Here is an 18,131-nt window from a genome sequence, read left to right as displayed (position 1 = left end):
TTCAGTAGTGTAGTACTTGGGGAAAATGATGAATATTTAACTTTTATCATGATTTTATTGTATTTTGGATGAGTTTAGGATGAACTTAGGCATTATAACAATGTAAAAGTGTGTGATTCTTGTCACCAACTCAAAGATAATTTCTGTCAAGGAGTATATATTTTCAATTTTATATAACAAATCATAAATGAATAAAATAAGATTAAATGAGTAAAAGTCACCCAAGATATGGAGAAAAGTACATTAGAAACCAGCCATTTGGCAAAATGGCAAACATTAAAAAAAGTTCATGGAGGCCTGTCAGGAAAACTCTGAGTCTCACTAATCAGAGATGACCACAGACTTAGAAGAAGCTTAGAGCTGTGCAGTGGACATTCACCTGAGACCATCACTAGAAACCTTGAGGCCAATGAGGGGCCCTGCCCCAAGCTTTGCAACTGACACCTGTCTGAGAGCAACAGTAGGATCCCTGAGATCCTAAACACGAGGTGCCCTGGCCAGTGCACTGACCGCTCGGTAGACCAGAACCTCTCTGCTCATGATTGCTGTCACTGTTACATGTGGCCCCTTAGCTTTGGTGAGAAATCCACCTACAGGGTTTGTACAGAGTGCTGAGTCAACCAGCCTCCAGGGTGTGAGTGGACCAGAAAGAACCACTATGAAATTTTCCCCTTAAAGCAGAACTGGGGTACACGGGAAACTAGAGTAAAAATCAGACAACCGAAAAACAGCACTGTCAACCTGCTTCAGTGTCCCTTGGGGTCGCAAGGGACTCCTTCCAGGACCCTTCCCAATGTTCAAATCCAGTGATGCTCAAGGAACTCCTAAAATGGGACGCATGGTGATGCACACCTTTACTTGTGAGGCAGAGGCAAGATCAACCTGGTCTACATACTGAGTTCCAGGCTGTCCGGGGCTACAGGAAGACCCTGTCTCAAAAAACAAACAAGAACAACAAGAATAAAAACACAGCACAACAAAACAAACAAACAAAAAAACTGGCAGAGTGTTTGTAGATAACCCAGCTACCCTCTTGTATAGGGTAAATAATATATAGATTTCTTATTTTTAGTAAAGTATGAGTGTACATAAGTAGACGTGCTGTATTATGCAAAAAAACTATTATTTTTAAAGTTTGTATTATGTTCAGTATTGCTACAGTTTTCTTTTTTTTTTTAAAGAATAGTTTTGATCCATAGTTAGATTGAATCCATGGATACAGAGGGTTGATGATACATTGGAACTATGGCACTGAGGGTTTTGGGGGGAGCAGAGAAAGTAAGAAAATGATAGAGTTGGCTTTGGTAGGAATTTGTGTTCCTGCCTTCCACCTCCCATCAAGGCACGCATGAAATATGGGTGGTTTCCAGACCCCACTTGTTTCCTGCTGCTCTTCCCAGAGGTCACCTAGATGCATTTAATCAGGAGCTGAGGTAGGTAGTGAAGGGGTCCTGGAGCTGGGCTGGGGGTTGCCCAGCGGGGAGGGAGCATCAGCTGGAAACTGACCAGAATGGCAGACTCTCAATCAGTCCCCACTCAGATATAGCAGAGTAGGACGTTAGCAACGCACAGAGGAGACTGAATACCTTCAGGCACCGGCTGCCAATGGACAGGACCCTACAGTTCAGCGAATTGGTTACAGAAGGAGTCGATTCCCTCTTGTACTGGCTTTCCTGCCGATTCTTTTAAAATAAGTTTCAACACACAGTACAGGAAAGTTCTAAACCTTCCAACGTCTGCGTCCCTATGTACAGAGAAATTGGAACTTAGAAGAAACGGGGCTGCCATTCGTTGTCTTTGGTAAGAGAAATCTTCACGATTTGATTCAGCCAGAGCATTAACCATGTGCCATAAGAAATAATGTTCTCGGCTACTCTTCCCTGAGAGGCACTTGACTCAGGCCTCAGAATCAACTAGAAGACTGTGATCACATCCTCTCCACCGTCCTAACTACTGAGTCGGATGAGTACCAGGCCTTTCTCTTTGGTCCTTGGCAAAGAAAACCACTTAGGGATGATTGGAAGGGCCTCCTGACTCTTTCCATACTTCCAGAAGAACAAGCTGAATGGATTCAACTGCTATAACCAGAGGAGCTTAATTAAAATAATTGCTTCACAGTATTCCAACACCCCCACTTTTTACTCACAGCAGCTCGCCTACTCCCTGATATAAATACCTTCCCACTCCCCTTGGAGTCTGCGGACATGGATGTGCTGCGATTTCCTCTGCTAATCTCTCATTGTTCAGGGGTCTGGCCCGGTGCCACAGTGGAAAAGCTGCCATGCTTGCTGATCTTTACATGCGTGCTTTCCACACAGAATGATTACTTCCTGGAGGGCTAAGGGCCTGAGCCCTCATCGCCAGCTAACCCCCCACCCCCCCAGACTGTGCACATTTACTGCTGAGAATCAGATTTCAGAGTGCCCCCATGTGTGTCTGTGTCAGGTAACCGGGATGCTTTAGTTCAGTTACCTCTCTCTGGTCAGCAATGATAGAAATAATTTTATTTGAAACTTGGTTCTTCCCTAGATGGTCGAATCCTAAGTCTCCATTTAATTTTGTTCAAAATGTTTCCCATATCTAAACAGGGACAACTCCTAAGATGTGGCTGCTACCCAGGAAAACCTTATAGTTTTCAAAATTATAATTGCCTCATTACACCAGAGTGTCCATATTTTAGTGGGGGAAAGAAATGGCTGTTTAGCTTGGAAGATGTTTTAGTCTAAGAAGATAAAAGCCCAGTGAGGAGTGTGGGTGTGGGAGGGAGTAGCAGGGGCCTTCAGAAGATGAAGTGTTAATGTACAAAGGATGGAGACCAGCTGCTTCCCATCTCTGCAGAGAACAGGCCAGAGGAAATGGGCTCCCATATGAGATGACGGCTGGAGGAGCTGGGTGGATGGCAGCGAGGGCCAGGGCTGGAGCAGTAGGAGCCAGAAGGACTGCTAAATCACAGGCAGCAGCATTTCTGAAGATTGTTGGTGTCCTGAATTATGACGGTTCCTAAATACACCATTAAAATATTGAATTTCAGGACATTACCATTGTCTTTCTTACCAAGCTTCTTACTCAGACCTGTGATGTATAAAGCACTATGCTGAGTGTAGGTCAGCAAGTCTCCTCATTCCCATGGTGTGGGAAGTGTAGAAACTTCAGAGCCAGAAAAGTCTGGGCTTGACTTTCTGTTGTGCACTGTTGTCCTTTCCCACCTTGGGTCCTTTCCAACCTGAGTGAAACATCAGTGTTATGCATTATTACCATGGCAACTCACATGCACTATGTATGTACATTTCCTGATGCTAAGCAGGTACATAGCAAGCCTAATAACAAGAGTGGGCCTCTTGTGATGTATGCATTAGTGCAGGGGCTTTTGAGATTTTATTTGTGGCACTGAGACTCTGTTCCTGTTTTATCCTTTAGGAAGCTAAGGCACTCCTTGGCCCCCTTAACTTGCATAAGGACATACACTGCCCAGGGGCAGAGGTTCAGTGAACACACATGTTGGATTTAAAAACTTGTGCTCTTCCCACCTAGGCACAGTACCTCACAGTGTATGAAATAAATTAAGGATTCTAAAAATACTTGTGTACTGTTGTTAAAATCCTTAGGTTCCCAGTCAGTCGTGCCTCTCCCTGAGCATGATATTTGTCCTCCTTTCATGAGCAGTAAAGCTATCTAGAGAGACTGTCACGCCTATGCTTGGAGATGTTCTAGGAAATTTGTTTAGGAGATTTCTTGGACAGTATCAACACTATGCAATAACAGGGAATGTATTGAATTTCCTTTGACTCAATAAGCTTTTCTACCATTTCTGTTATTTTTTCTTTTTAAAAATTTAGATTTATTCATTTTTCATTTAAAAACTTCTATTAGTTCTTTGAGCATTTCATACTATGTATTTTGATCATATACACCCCCTCTCTGTTAACTCCTCCCAGGTCACCCCCAACTTTATCCACCCAACTTTGTGTCCTCCTAAAAATATAAAATAAAATAAAAATAAAACCATGGAGTCCAATTTGTGATGCCCCTATACTCTTAGGTATATGGCCATCCACTGGATCATGGTTGACCTACCAGGGGCCATACTCTTACATAAAACTGACTCTCTCCCCTCCCAACAGCTATGAATTGCCAGTGGGTCCTCATCTAGGGGTGAGACATCATGCCTACATTTGTTCTCCATGCTGGGATTTTGTCTGGTTTGCCTAGATATGTCATAGGCCCTAGGGGAGAACTTACTATTACTACCCATTTTTGTTATATTTCAATCAATTCATTCAACAAACACTTATTGAAGTGCTACACTGGTGATATTCTAAGTACTGAGAACTTCCACACTGAGGGTCATCTATGCCCATATCAGCCAAAGATTATGATGCAGACATCACTTGAGTGGAGCAGAACATGCAGAGCTTGTGAATTCGAAACAACATCTCAAGTAAGTTACGAGTCAGGCAGGATATGCGTTGTAGGAAAAGAGCAGACACCCAGCCAACGTTTTCAGGGAAAATTCAAGTGTGTTTGTAGATACCCTAATATCTGATGTACCTTCAGAACCATGAAATTTTACAAAATTAAAATGTCTAAATGAAGAATGAATTAGAATGATGGGAATAAAGCTGAATGTGTTACAAAAATATTGCTATTAATCATTCTTTGAGAAATTGAACTAACAAAAAGACTTTTCCCTCTAGAAAACTATTTGCTTAAATTTTGGACACAAAGAAATTTTGCCTACAGATCTACCAAGAGGAGAGGAACATGAGGTAGCTGTGGTTCTTGAAGTGGCCATCAGAGCACTCATGAAAGTTTGACTCATCCACATTTCCCTTTGCAAGCCTGTTCTCATGGTAGCTGGCCTGAGACTTTCAGGTACTACGTGATATTTCTATCCTGGGTACACTTAGCTTAGTTGATCTTTTTTATAACTTTATAATGCTCCAGGCATGTGACAGGCAACATTGTTTCTTATAAAGTGCTATAGCAAATCATTTTGCCTCTGAGAAATATGCCCCGGGAGAACAAAACAGTTAAGTACATTATTTAATTGAAATTTTTCATCAAAACCACAACAATTTTTATACGTAGGCTAAAATGTAAAATACAGGGGAATGAAAGTGAACATTAAAGGAGTAAGTAGTATTGACGAGGGTGCAGCTCAGTGGGAAGAGTGCTGGCCTAGCACCCAGAAGGTGTGCGTACTCACTGCTCCTCATTTGCCAGTGGCCTATCCCTAATATCCTTGGAGATGTTAGTTCCAGCCTTCGTTTATATCACGACATTAAAAGAAAAAGACACTTCTATCAATTCTAATCATAATAAGAAGAAATGGAACAGCAGCAGGAACTATTTTCATAAGGGGTTGCAAGTTTGGCTTCACATATATTCTTTGGTAATGAATGAGTCCAGTTTCAATCATGCCTAGGAAACTCGCATACCAATTTAGAAAATGCGAACTTGAATACAGAGTATTTGATTAGATAATATTTCACCAAATACTAGGCTTGGGTGGGTGTAACTCAATATATTCAAGTTCCATAAAGGAACATGTTAACTTTGTAAATTAATTCAAATAATGTATATACTACTTATGTCACTACATATTGGGGGTTTGTTTGCAGGGTTTAATTTTCCAACTTGTACCGTTTTGGTAAATCTATTTTCTCATGCAGACTTTTTAGACTTTTTTCTCCTATGTCTTAATAAACAGTATGTTTTAAAAGAATCTTAAGATGGCTTATGGGGAAACATAAGTGACTATAATTTGTTTTCATAAAGTCAGTAAAGTTAACAAAAATGTTTGGAAAAGTATTTTTCGTTATTAATAACTTGACTGTTTATAGCCCCCAGAAAGTATGACTTTTGTTACAGTTTGCTAACAAACTACAATCACGATATTACTTTTTCTGAATTTGATAGTATTTTCTTAAGAGTGAAAAACCAAAAAGGCAGTTACTCACAGTCTAACAAAATGATACTGGATATGTGTAAAAACCACCATTTGTGGTCTCTCTTATCAACACAGAAATAAATTTCAGTATAGCATTCTAGATCAAAGCAAGAGAAACTTTTGAAAGCAGTAGATGAGCAATAAATTTAAGTCAAAAATGTTTATTGTAAAAAAGGAACTTGAAAGTTATTTTTAAAAAGGAACATTGATTTCACAAGTCTTCAAGTTGCATATAGGCACAGCTATAGACAACATTTCACTTTCATACAAAGCTCATTCAGCCGTATAAAAATAAACACAGATTTACACTGACTCTTCAGCTACACAATTCATTAAAACAGGCACTTGGAGGGATGTTGTATTATTGCATCCACCGTACGCATCTTTAGGAGTTTAAGTACATTACTGAATGTCTAAGAGTCCTCTTTTGCACTTATTCCCTCATTTACTTTGCTTTAAGAAATCATTAAAATTCTTTTTAAAAGTAAGACATGGAGCATGCACCAGGAATGTTCAAAGTTAGCACTTCCCTCCTCTCCCAAGGCACATATTGGCAAAAAATAAAACAAAACAAAAATATTTTAATACATTCTCCTGTGTTTTGTTCTTTTTCTCATTTTTTCTCTTAACATAAAGTTTAAAGCATTGTAGGTAATCCAAAAAAGGCTTTAATTCAACGATGACACCCAGACATCAAACACATAATGAAGTAAACTTGGAATACTTTATAAGGCACCTGAGATAGCATCTGGTAGATTCTCTTCCTATAGGAAACTCTATTACAACTCTATTACAAAGCAATACTGTTCTTTTCATTTGAAATGGTTTGGCAGTGATGTAAATCTCTGCATTCTTTCTTAGTAAGAAAAGACGCAATGTACTTTTTGCTTCATCTTTGAAGAGAAAAGTTCTTGTCTTTTATCAACCTTGCTGTCAGTAAATATATAGTAATTTTAAACTTCACATGGAAAGGATTAACTTTAAACACATGGGTTCCGTGCTCTTGCAGCTTGTAGTGTGTGTGTGTGTGTGTGTGTGTGTGTGTGTGTGTGTGCCTATACATATTATTTGGTTGGTAAGCACAAGAGAAAATGCCTTTGGACTTTCATTTGTCATTTGGTGTCGGAGTGAAGAAATGCATTCTGTTCGAGTAAACATGGGTTGCATCACTCAGTGTGCTACACAGCAGCCAGATTCCTCGTGTTTGTGCAGAAGAGACATTCTGGAGAAGGTTTTGGAGCAGTTTTTGCACTGGTATTTCTTTACATCAGAATGGGTCTGCAGATGCGCCCTTAGGTTTGACCTGTCTGCAAATGCTCTGTTGCAGTGAGGGCAAGAAAAAGGCTTTTCCCCTGGGGGTGGGGGTGAAGAAAAAAAAAGACAGCATTTTTAGAGGACACAGAGTCAAATAATGTTAACGAACATCAATCACAGTTTATCAAAAGAATGAGAAGTAGCATAGCCTGGTGACACCCCTCCCCCATATTAGGTAGCTATATTCATGTCTGGCCTTTTAAGTTAAAATTTATTTTAAAAATACCACAGGCAGAATGGCATTAGTTCAGTCAGTCAGGCAGAAATAATTCACAGAGTGGAAGCCCTTTCTCTGACTGAGGATTTCTGCCTCAGCAGGTGCATTTATGATGAGCGCCTCCCCACATCTCCCAGTTTCCCCCTTTTTTTCTGTATGACGGCTAAGCCTGCATAAATGCCTTGATTTCCTGCAGATGATTTTGTGCTAAGGACCATCAAATTTAACCTCAAGGAAACTAAACAAAAAAAGCATAGGTCAAATTCAGTCCCATCTAGGCAAGGGCTGATAGCATTCACAGCCAGAATGGAATAGAAAACTATGGGAAAACCTTTCATCTATTTACCAGATCAATTGACTAAAATCCCAACATTTTATTTGCTGACTACCAGGGGCAGTTTCACAGAACACACATTCAAATACCTGGGTCCTGGTTTTCTAACTGATCTTTGAGACCAAATCTCCTGAATCTACTTTCCAAAGTCTAAATGCTGTTTGCAGTCTCTGGAACAGAGGTTGTTAGCAAGAAATGGAGCACTTGGTGCCCTGACAACATTTTGAGTCATCAGGAAGTAGCTATCAGTGGTCCACCACCATGAAGAGCACTGTCACTACCTCAAGCAGCCCAACAGCCAGCCCCACCACATGCTGTTAATCTGAGAGACATTCTTAGCTACATTTTTCTCTTACCAGTGTGAGTTCTAATGTGTCCTTGAAGCAGCCAGGGTCTGGAGAAAGCTTTGCCGCAGATCTTGCAGACACACGGTAATGTGTGGGTCCGAATGTGCATCTTCAGGGCACCCAGGCTCACATACTCCTTGTCACAGTATTTGCAGCTGAAAGACTTCCTAGACTGGGCATCACAGTGCAGCTGCTTGTGTTTGGCCATCCCAGAGAACGTGGAGTAGGTCTTACTGCATAAACTGCACTGAAACTTTTCAGCTTCAATGGCATGGGGGTCTGAAAGTTTGGATTGCAGTCTTTCCTCTTCATCACTAATGGGGCTTTCTGAGCCACTGTGGTCCTTGGATGAAGTGTCAGATGGAGGAGGGGGACTCACTCGCCCCAAGGATGAGGGGTATCCGGCAAGGGAAGAGAGGCCACTGGTTAGAGGGGAGTGGAAAGGCGCTGTCGTTGTCCACACGGTAATGGGGCTGTATGCTCCAGAGCCGAGGATTTCTGGTTTTGGTATGACAGGCATAGGGTAGCTCTCATAGAGGTACGGGGAGATAATCACTGGGGGAAAGAGAAGGAAGGAAAGGAAAGAGGATTAAGGCAAGGATATCTTAAATATACAAGTACACAGTCTGGGACAGTACACAGCATTGCACCGGACTCCGTAATGAAGAAGACAGACTAACTCAGAAGGACGTGCATTTGGTAGAGCTCTTCAGCAGTTACTGTGCTTGCGCAGGGTGACAGCTGCCCTGCCGGCCTGTGATCTGCATTCTGGCCAGCTTCACTTTCCCCGTTAAGAAGGAAGAACTAGACAGTTTTTAAACTTGCCGAAAAGTTGCTTTCCATTTTATGCACGGGGTATTTACACGTGCTAAGACTATGGGGAGCAAAGGCACGCGCGGATCCAGCTGCCTCCCCAAAGCGCCGCGTAGCAAGAAAAGGGCTGAGCCTGGGCGAACTGGGCGCTCACCCTCCATGTGTGCGCTCAGCTCACACGTTTCGGGAAAACTGAGACTGGAGGAGGCTTTCTTTGCCACTGAGGAGCGGAAAAGTTTTTGAATTAAATCTAATCCTGACGATCAAAAGAATACATGCCCTCTTTTAGGGCAGCGTTAAAAGGAAAGCAGCCTGGTCCTCCGCTGGGTGGAAAGCATCTGAGCAGTAAAACTCATAATTCATCGTTACGGATTGAGAGAGAGATTCTTTTTACCTGTGTGTGTGTCCAGTTCGCTGTAGTTCGGCTTTTTGGAGGCGTTGAAATGTTTCTTGACCAGGAAGGAGCGCGGCATGGTGGCGGCGGCGCGGGCGGATAACGGTCCAAGGCCGGCTGGTCCCTACTGCATCGCGGCGGCAGCTCAGGTGCGGCGGGGACAGGCCGGCGCCTGTGAAGTCACCGGGTTCCCTGCCCGACTGAGCTCCTAGGGGCGGGGAGGGTTTTTTTTCCTGGCTTTTGCAAGAAGGATCCAATCACAGCAGAGAGGTTCAGATTTCAGGCCCTCCCTCTGGGACAGCTGTGAACAGAGGAAGAATCTGTTGTCAGACTAAATTATCCTGGTTCAGAATGGGCTGTTTGGGGACATTTTAGTGGAGGGGGGAAAAAAAAAGAAGTAAGTTTTAAGCATTTTCAAGAGAGGAAATGTCCCTTCTTGACGCTGCCCGTTTGCTGGCGCTGGCGCGAGCTGGCAAGCCTGGCTTCCAGATGTGGCGCTGCGCGGGCCGGGTCGCAGCGGCCGCCAGGAAGGAAGGCAGTCCTGCGGGACACCGGGTCAGCCCCGGTGGCGGGAGAGCCTATATTTGGAAGTAACGTTTGGAGAGGTTTTGTTTGCACACGGACCGAATAATGAACCCTGGCTTTGGGGAAAGGGAGGAGGAGGCGCGCAGACAAAGCGCCAGGAGGGCGCCCGCAGCAGCTGGCCCGCCCGCCAGCGCCCAAGGCCGCGCGCCGGGAAATGGAGCTAGCTGGTCCCCGGGTTAGCCGTGGGGCTTGAAAGGAATGCCTAGTCGCCTACCAGAGGAGCTGGAAAAGTGCAAAGATAAAAGGGAAGGCTGGCTGAAAGGGAACAATAGGCAAACTATCACCGAGAACCCTGCAAAATTCCCAGGAAGACACCTGACAAAACTTCCTATCTTTGTAGCGCCGGGTGATTTAATGAAAGAAAAAAGCATCCATGAATCTTTGGAGACAATTCTGAAATATTATCTGCCTTTAACCGCTGTTGTTTCCTCGGGTCAGTCTTCAAACAGCCCTGCAAGTTTCCTGGATTGCGTTTTTAAAAAGGGAAGAATTCCTTTACCAGTCTACTTGACTAAAGGTTTAGGAAGAACGTTCAGGCGCCACCAAATCACATTGATTTTGTATACAGGAATAAAAATCTAAAAATGCTCTGAAGTGGCTCGTTTTAAATTACAATTTTAGCCATACTCACAAGCATCATTGTTCATCTTGCCGTTGTCCTACTTCCTCTCAAGAGAAAAATGGAGTAAGTCCCCCTAGACCACCGGACTCTTGTTCTAACAGGTGCTGGAAAAAAACAGTGAGAAGAAAATAACACCGGTGATGTCAAGACTTGTAGATGAAAAGTGCATTGTCAGACTGCATAACTTCTTAATCTGGGGATGAGAAAACACGAGTGTGTGGGTGGGGGAGGAGGGAGCCGGGCCTTCCTGGGCTAATTTCAATGATCCCTCCTTTTCCCTCCAACTGTCACCAATTTAAATGCCAAACAGAGCAAGGAATTTAGATGAACACTTATGTTAAAGAAAGTGAATCCGTAGGAGACAGGAAAATATGAACACACATTAGATTTCTCCCCAGACTACACTTGTGCTGTAGCTCAGAGCCAGGGTAAGAGCTGACTTTCTGTGGTGTTTGCTCAGATTCAGGTACCTGCTTTAGGCAGGAATTATCCTTGCCCTTTCCACCCAGTTTCCTGACAAAGCAAACCTTGTGTTAGAGAGCTATTTTGCTTGAGAGAAGACTATTGCTTCTCTACTGTCAGTTTACAGCAGGGAATGTCAAAGAGTGTTTGAGTATTTATGCTTGGTAATTATAACACACCTGAACCTGTTGAAATGAGTTCTTAGAATCTGTCTTAAAATTTTGCTAGCAATTCATCATGCTTGAAAATCAAGATAACTTTTATTTGAATCATAGAGACACAAATCAGCTGAATTACCACCCAAAGGTTGTGGGCTAAGGTACATTTAAGAGTCAAGTTCCTGCCCCATTTCAGCGAGGAACCAAGATTCTCCATGTTGTGCATAATGCAGAGCGAGAACAGAGTTAAGCCAGTCCTGTGTGAGGTCTCACACTGATGATGTGAGTCATACTGAACAGGTGCTCTGCTCAGACACAGCACAGGACATTTGGTGCCTGAATGATGTGGTAAAAATGAATGGAAGCCCAGGGCACACCCAAAGGTTCTGCTATAACACGACAGGCTTCCTCCACTAGCCAGGGGCTCTCACTGCTAGATTTGGTCACTAAGAGATTGTCTCTTGCCCAGGGCAGGGATCGCTCACCATCACCTCTTATGTTTTATTCTAGAAACAACAGGTGATCAACACTAAGAGAGAGTAAACAAACTAAAGAGATCTTTGCTAATGCAAGGAATCAGAAACTGGTCTTCTCTGGTCTGGTGGATTACAGTGGCACCTTATGAGAAAGAGGAATTCTTGGGAAAGAGACCCCCAGCCAGGTGAAGCTAGGCACATAAGGTAGGTCAAATCAAGGAAGTCTAAGCCTTAGGCTCTAAAAATTAAATGAGGAACCTCTGTGACATTTTGAGGTGGGCCTTATAAACCCTCCCTAGTCTTAAGCCCCTCTGGAGGGTAGTATCCTTGGCCTGTTTTCCATGGAATTGATTCCTGAATCTTGTGGGATCCCAGAAGCTTCTGACATCTAATTTTTCTTATTTGCTGCTTTCTGGAAACACTGACCAAGGTGACTTAAATCTTCCCCATAACGCTCCCCGGACTCTTGGGGTCTCCTGGCCCCAGTCTACTTCAGGAATGAGACAATCTTGTTCTGCCAGCAAGCAAGTACCTTAAATGGACTAGTGTTGAGAATTTATGCTAGATATTTGCATTGTGTCTTCATTTATAGACAGCAGAGCAGAGGCTGACAGCCATGTTCAGGAAAAAGAGCCAATCTAGAACAGGTGAAAGTTCCAGGGCTTGATGAGGCAGAAAGACCTGTGTGCCTATCCCCTTAAGTTCTATCTGTGACAGGATCACCCCTGGGGCTGGAGATGGTTAGCCCTTTAAACTGAGGTTGCGAGAAGCCATTTGTCTGTAGATTATCACAGTGTACTGCTAATTTTAATATCTACTAGATAGGAACAAAGATTTATTATATTAATTGAAACTTGACTGGCATGGCTTGATACATGTTTATATGTCTCTATGAATATGGACAGATATTTTGTATTTGTATTCCTAATGTATAATTTAACCCAGTCTTATAAAGTAAACTATCCCTTTAAAAATCATAGAAATAAGCATTTCCTTCTAGTACCTGGGCTTCTCTATGTGAAACTGTGTTTACTATACATGCTGAATTTCTTTTAGAATTAACTGGGGACAGATATTCTCTAGCATAACAGGGAAGTTTATCAGAGTGGATGTAGGATTCTGCATGTGTATCTTGAGCTACCTCATGAAGAGGGTATGTGGCAATACAGAGGGAACTCACACACATACACACCTACACTGACACATGCACAAACATATACACAGAGAGAAATGTATCTAGTCAACGACACCACCAGAGCTGAACAGGAAAAAAATATATATACATACATTCATATATTCATTAAGGTAGAAAACAATACCAACAGACATTATGTCAGGATGGCCTCTTCTGTTTATGAATTTCCATAATTTCCTGTGTATTCACTGAATAGGGATTCAGTAGCTACTGATCCTGTGTTTCTGTTTGGAGTTAGCATGCATTCTATTAGCTGAGCGAGCAACCACCTTCACATGTGATCCATACATTTTTTAAAATGTCGGGAGTCTTGTTTTACTTGAGAAGAGTATTTTAATGAGGTCTCTTTTCCTGCCATTCACATGGATTCAGAATCTTATTCCTGGCTACTTTTTAATGATTTCATTTCCCCATCGGGCAGATATAGCATGGTTGAGTGCATCACCTCGTGCTCAGTTACAAGACACTGGTTTCTTCGATGTTCTGTTTATAACTCTTGTGGAGTGATGATATTATCTGTAAGATGAACAAGAAAGACTAGGAAATGTACTTGTCTGTATGTTAGATACAAGATCTTAGAGATTCCTGGTTGCAGAGAGACATCTATTGGTCGGTATTGGAAAACCTATCACTTTCTTTTTCTTTCGCTTCTTTTCCATAACTTCTTAGCAACGTGTGCCACCTAGTGGCACACACATTAAGCATTCACCAGATCTCACTTTATAACACTACAATTTTGACAGACCATTACTCATTTTGAAAAATATTTTATTTATCATTTTTATTTTATGTGTATGTGTGTATTGCCTGCATGTAGGTAAGTGCACCTGTGTCACGCAATGCCTGCAGAGGACAGAAGAGGCCACTGGATCCTCTGGAACTGGGGTTATAGACAGTTATTAGCTGCCATGTGGGCTCTGGGATTCGAACTTGGGTTTTCTGCATGAAATAACCAGTGTTAACTGCTGAGCCATCTCTCCAGCCCACATTATTCATTTTTATTTTATTAGTAGATCATAATTCATCGTGTGACATTTGCACAAGAAATTATGTTTACTTTGTAAGTGGACATGTTTGAGCATGATCGGTTGTGAAGACTGGAGGCAAAGACAACTGACTTAACAACTCATAGGAACTTTCTGCTAGATTCCCATAATGAAAATATAAAGCATTTTCAAGTCAGGTTAAGCCTGAATCTAGGTTAGGGCTGAATCTAAGGCTAGGGCTAGGGCTTGGGCTTGTTGTAGGGCAAGGCCTATCCTATGGTTAGGGCTAGGGCTAGGGTTAGGGCAAGGGTTAATGTTAGGGTTAGGACTAAAGCTACGGCCAAGGCTAGGTTTAGGATTAGGTTTAGGGTTAGAGCTAGGCCTAGTGTTAGGTTTAGTGCTAAAAAAGGGCTAGGGTTAGTGTTAGTGCTAGGGTTAGGGTTAGGACTGTGTTAGGGCTAAGGATATGGCTAGAGTTATGATTGTGGTAACTTCTAGGGTTAGGTTTCCAGCTAGGGATGGGGTTAGTGTCAGTGTTATGGTTAGGGTTAGATTTAGGGCTGGAGTTAGGGCTACAGCTAGTATTAGGACTTGGTTTAGTGGGTTAAGACTAGGATTAGGGTTAGGAATAGGGTTAAGGTTAGGGTTAGGCCTAGGAACAGGGATATGTTTAGGGTTAGAGTTAGGGCTAGATTTAGGGTTAGGGTTGGGGTTAAGGATAGTGCTATGACTATGGCTAGCTCTAAGAATATGGCTAGGGTTTGGGTTAGGTTTAGGGTTATGGTCAGGGCTACGGTTAGAGCTAGGTCTAATATTAGGGTTAGATCTAGGCTTATCCTAGGGTAAGGCCTACTCTAGGGTAAGGGCTAGCACTAATGGAAGGGCTAGGGCCAGGGCTAGGGTTAGGGTTAGGGTTAGGGTTAGGGTTGTTAGGGTTAGGACTAGAGCTATAGCCAGGGCTAGGATTAGGGCTAGGTTTAGGGTTAGGTGTAGGGTTAGGTTCAGAGTTAGAGCTAGGCCTAGGACTAGGTTTAGTGCTAGGATCAGGTCTAGGGTTAGGGTTAGTGTTAGTGTTAGGGTTGGGTGAGGGTCAGGGTAAGGGTGAGAGTGAGGTCTAGGGCTAATGCCAGGCCTAGGGCTAGTGTTAGGTTTAGGGCTAGGGTTATTGGGTAGGATTAGGACTATGGTGAGGGCAAGGGTAGGTCTACGTTTAGGACTAGGACTAGGGCTAGGGTTAGGTCTAGTTTTAGGGCTAGGGCTAGGACTAGAGTAAGATCTAGGTTTAAGGCTAAAGCTAGGGTTAGGGCTAGGTTTAGGGCTAGCATTAGGGCTAGGGCTGTGGTTAGGCCTATGGCTACCTCTAGGATTATGGTTAAAACTAGGGATGGGGTAGGGCTAGGGGAAAGTCTACCTGTAGGGTTATATCTAGGGTTAGGTTTAGGGTTAAGATTAGTTCTAGGGTTAGGGTTTTGGTTAGGGCTAGGTTCATGCTATGGCTAGGTTTAGGGCTATGCTTAGTGTTATGTTTAAGACTAGCACTAGAGTTCTTGGACTAGGTAGGGTTAGAATTAGGCCTATGCTTAGGATTCAGTTTAGGGCTAGGGTTGGTTAAGTTAGTGTTACAGTTAAGTTTAGGACTATGTTAGGGTTAGGGATACAGCTAGAGTTATGGTCAGGGTAACTTCTAGGATTAGTTTTAGGGCTAGAGATGGGGGTCAGTGTTAGTGTTAGTGTTAAGATTAAGATTAGGTTTAGGCCTGGGGTTAGGACTAGGGATGTGGCTTGTGAAATATTCTCGTGTTAGGTTTAATGTTACAGTTAGATTTCGGCTAGTGCTAGGGCTATGGATAGAGTTAGGACTTGGTTTAGGGTTAGGACTAGGGTTAGGGTTAGGGTTAGGGATAGGGATAGGGATAAGGATAGGGATGGGGATAGGTTTAGGGCTAGGATTAGAGTTGGGGCTAGATTTAGGGTTAGAGTTAAGGCTACAGGTAGGTCTTGGGCTACCGTTAGGACTTGGACTAGGGTTAGGTTAAGGGTTATGGTTTGGGCTAGTTTTAGGATTAGGGCTAGCGCTATGGCTAGGGCTAGCTCTAGGAGTATGACTATGGTTTGGGTTTGGGTTAGTTTAAGGTTATGGTCAGGGCTAGGTCTAGGGCTAGGGCTAGGTCTAGGGCTAGGGCTAGGTATAAGGTTAGACTTAGAGCTAGGGCTTGTCCTAGGGCAAAACCTATGCTACAGTTAAGGCTAAGGCTAGGACTGAAGGGTTAGGGTTAGTGTTAGGGATAGATCTAGAGCTATGGTTAGGCCTAGGTTTAGAGTTAGGTCTAGGGTTAGGTTTAGGGTAGGACTAGGCCTAGGATTAGGTTTAGTGCTAGGATTAGGGCTAGGGTTAGTGTTAGTGTTAGGGTTAGGATTAGGGTTAGAGTTAAGGTTATGGTCAGGTTTAGAACTAGGGCTAGGGAGAGGGTTAGAATTAGTGCTAGGTCTAGGGTTTGGATTAGGACTAGGGCTACATATAGGGTTAGGTCTAGGTCTATGCTATGTTTAAGGTTAGGATTGGAGATATGATTAGGGCTAGGGTTAGGATTAGGGTTAGGACTATGGATAGGGATAGGGCTGTGGTTAAGGGTAGGGCTAGGAGAAGGGCTAGTGTTAGGCTTATGTCTAGCATTAAGGTCAGGGTTAGGGTTATTTATAGGTTTAAGATTAGGGCTAAGGTCACTGCTAGGACTAGGTTTAGGGCTACATTTAGAGTTAAGGTTAGGACTAGGTCTAGATCTAATGCTAAGGCTAGGCCTAGGGTTAGGCCTAGATTAGGCTTAGGTTTAGGGCTAGGGTTGGGGTTACTATTAGGGTTACCATCTGGATTAGGATTAGGACTTGGTTAGACCTAGGGTTATGGCTAGGGTTTTGGTTGGATTAAATTCTAGGGTTAGGTTTAGGGTTGTGGTTAGGTGTCTGGCTATAGCCATGAGTAGGGTTAGGGCTTGGTTTAGGGTTACATTTAGGGTTGGGTTAGGGCAGGGTTAGGGTTAAGGTGATGGCTAAGCATAGGTTTAGGGTTAGGGTTAGGGTTAAGACTCGGACTACAAATAGGACTTTGGAGAAGGCTAGGGTTAGGGTTACCATCAGGGCTAGGTCAAGGCCTATAGCTAGGGTTAGGGCTAGTGCTAGGTCTAGGGCTTGGACTAGAGCTACTACTATATAGGATTTGCCCTAGGACTATGGCTACATTCAGGGTTAGGGTTTGGGATAAGGTTAGGCCTAGGGTTAGGGTTAGGGTAAAGGTTAGTGGTAGGACTAGGGCTGGGTTAGTGGTTGGGCTAGGGAATGGGCTAGGGTTAGGGTAAGTCTAGTATTAGGATTAGGGTTAAAATTAGGGTTAGTTAGTGTAGGGTTATGGTAAAGGTTAGGATTGGGCCTAAGATTACAGGAAAGGCTAGGTTTCAGGCTACATTTAGCATTAAGTGTAGGGCTAGGATTAGATCTAAGGCTAAGGCTAAGGCTAATAAGGGTAGAGTTAAGCCTAGTTTAGGGTTAGGTTTAGGTCTATGGTTGGGCCTTCTATTTGGATTAGGGTTAGGACTGGTGTTAATGGTATGGATATGGCTATGGTTAGGGTTGAGATATCTTCTAGGGTTAGGATTACAGTTATGGTTAGGCTTTGAACTAGGGCAAGGGCTAGGGTTAGGACATGTGCTAGTGTTAGGGCTGAAATTAGGGTTAGGTTTTGGGTTAGGGCTAGGGCTACAGTTAGGATTAGGGTAAAGTTTAGGGTTAGGGTTAAGCTTAGGTTTAGGACAAGGGCTAAGGCCAGGAGTAGGATTAGGCACAGGGCTAAAGGAAGGGTTAAGGTAGGTTAAGCCTAGAGTTTGGCTAGGGTTAGGGTTAGTGTTAGGGTTAAATTTAGGGTAAGGGTTAGGGCTATGGTCTTGGCTAAGTTTAGGTTTAGGGCTAGAGTTAGCCTATGGTGAGGGCTAGAGATAGGTTTAGGGTTGGGACTAGGGCTAGGGGTAAGGTTTGGGGTAGAGGAAGGGTAGGGCTAGGGTAAGTTCTAGGTATGGGAGTAGGGTTAGTGCTAGGTCTGCAGAAAGGCTTATGTCTAGTTTAGGGTTGGGGTTAAGGCTAGGGCTAGGAATAGGATTAGGGTTAGGGTTATGGTAGGATTAAGGTTATGGTTAGGGTTAATTTCAGGGTTATGGTTAGGGTTAGAGCTAGGCTATGGTCTAGGGCTTTGGGTACAGCTAGGGCTTCAGCTAGAGCTAGGGCTACTGT

The 18,131-nt window shown here is 43.2% G+C and overlaps 1 protein-coding gene across 1 annotated transcript; it reads right to left on the bottom strand.

Moving 5' to 3' along the window:
• Positions 1-6,091: 6,091 nt before the first annotated feature.
• Positions 6,092-9,593, bottom strand: Snai2 (snail family transcriptional repressor 2). The gene is made up of 3 exons (XM_008855107.3): positions 9,370-9,593; positions 8,172-8,717; positions 6,092-7,302 (listed from the first exon to the last, which is right to left on the bottom strand). Exons 1-3 carry the CDS (start codon positions 9,446-9,448, stop codon positions 7,121-7,123), a joined length of 807 nt encoding a protein of 268 aa, XP_008853329.1. The 5' UTR covers positions 9,449-9,593; the 3' UTR covers positions 6,092-7,120.
• Between the last annotated feature and the right edge of the window lie 8,538 nt (positions 9,594-18,131).

This window comes from Nannospalax galili, unplaced genomic scaffold (assembly GCF_000622305.1).
Source record: "Nannospalax galili isolate Female #2095 unplaced genomic scaffold, S.galili_v1.0 scaffold868, whole genome shotgun sequence".
In the NCBI taxonomy this organism is placed as follows: domain Eukaryota; kingdom Metazoa; phylum Chordata; class Mammalia; order Rodentia; family Spalacidae; genus Nannospalax; species Nannospalax galili.
This window is presented reverse-complemented; position numbering and strand designations above follow the sequence as displayed.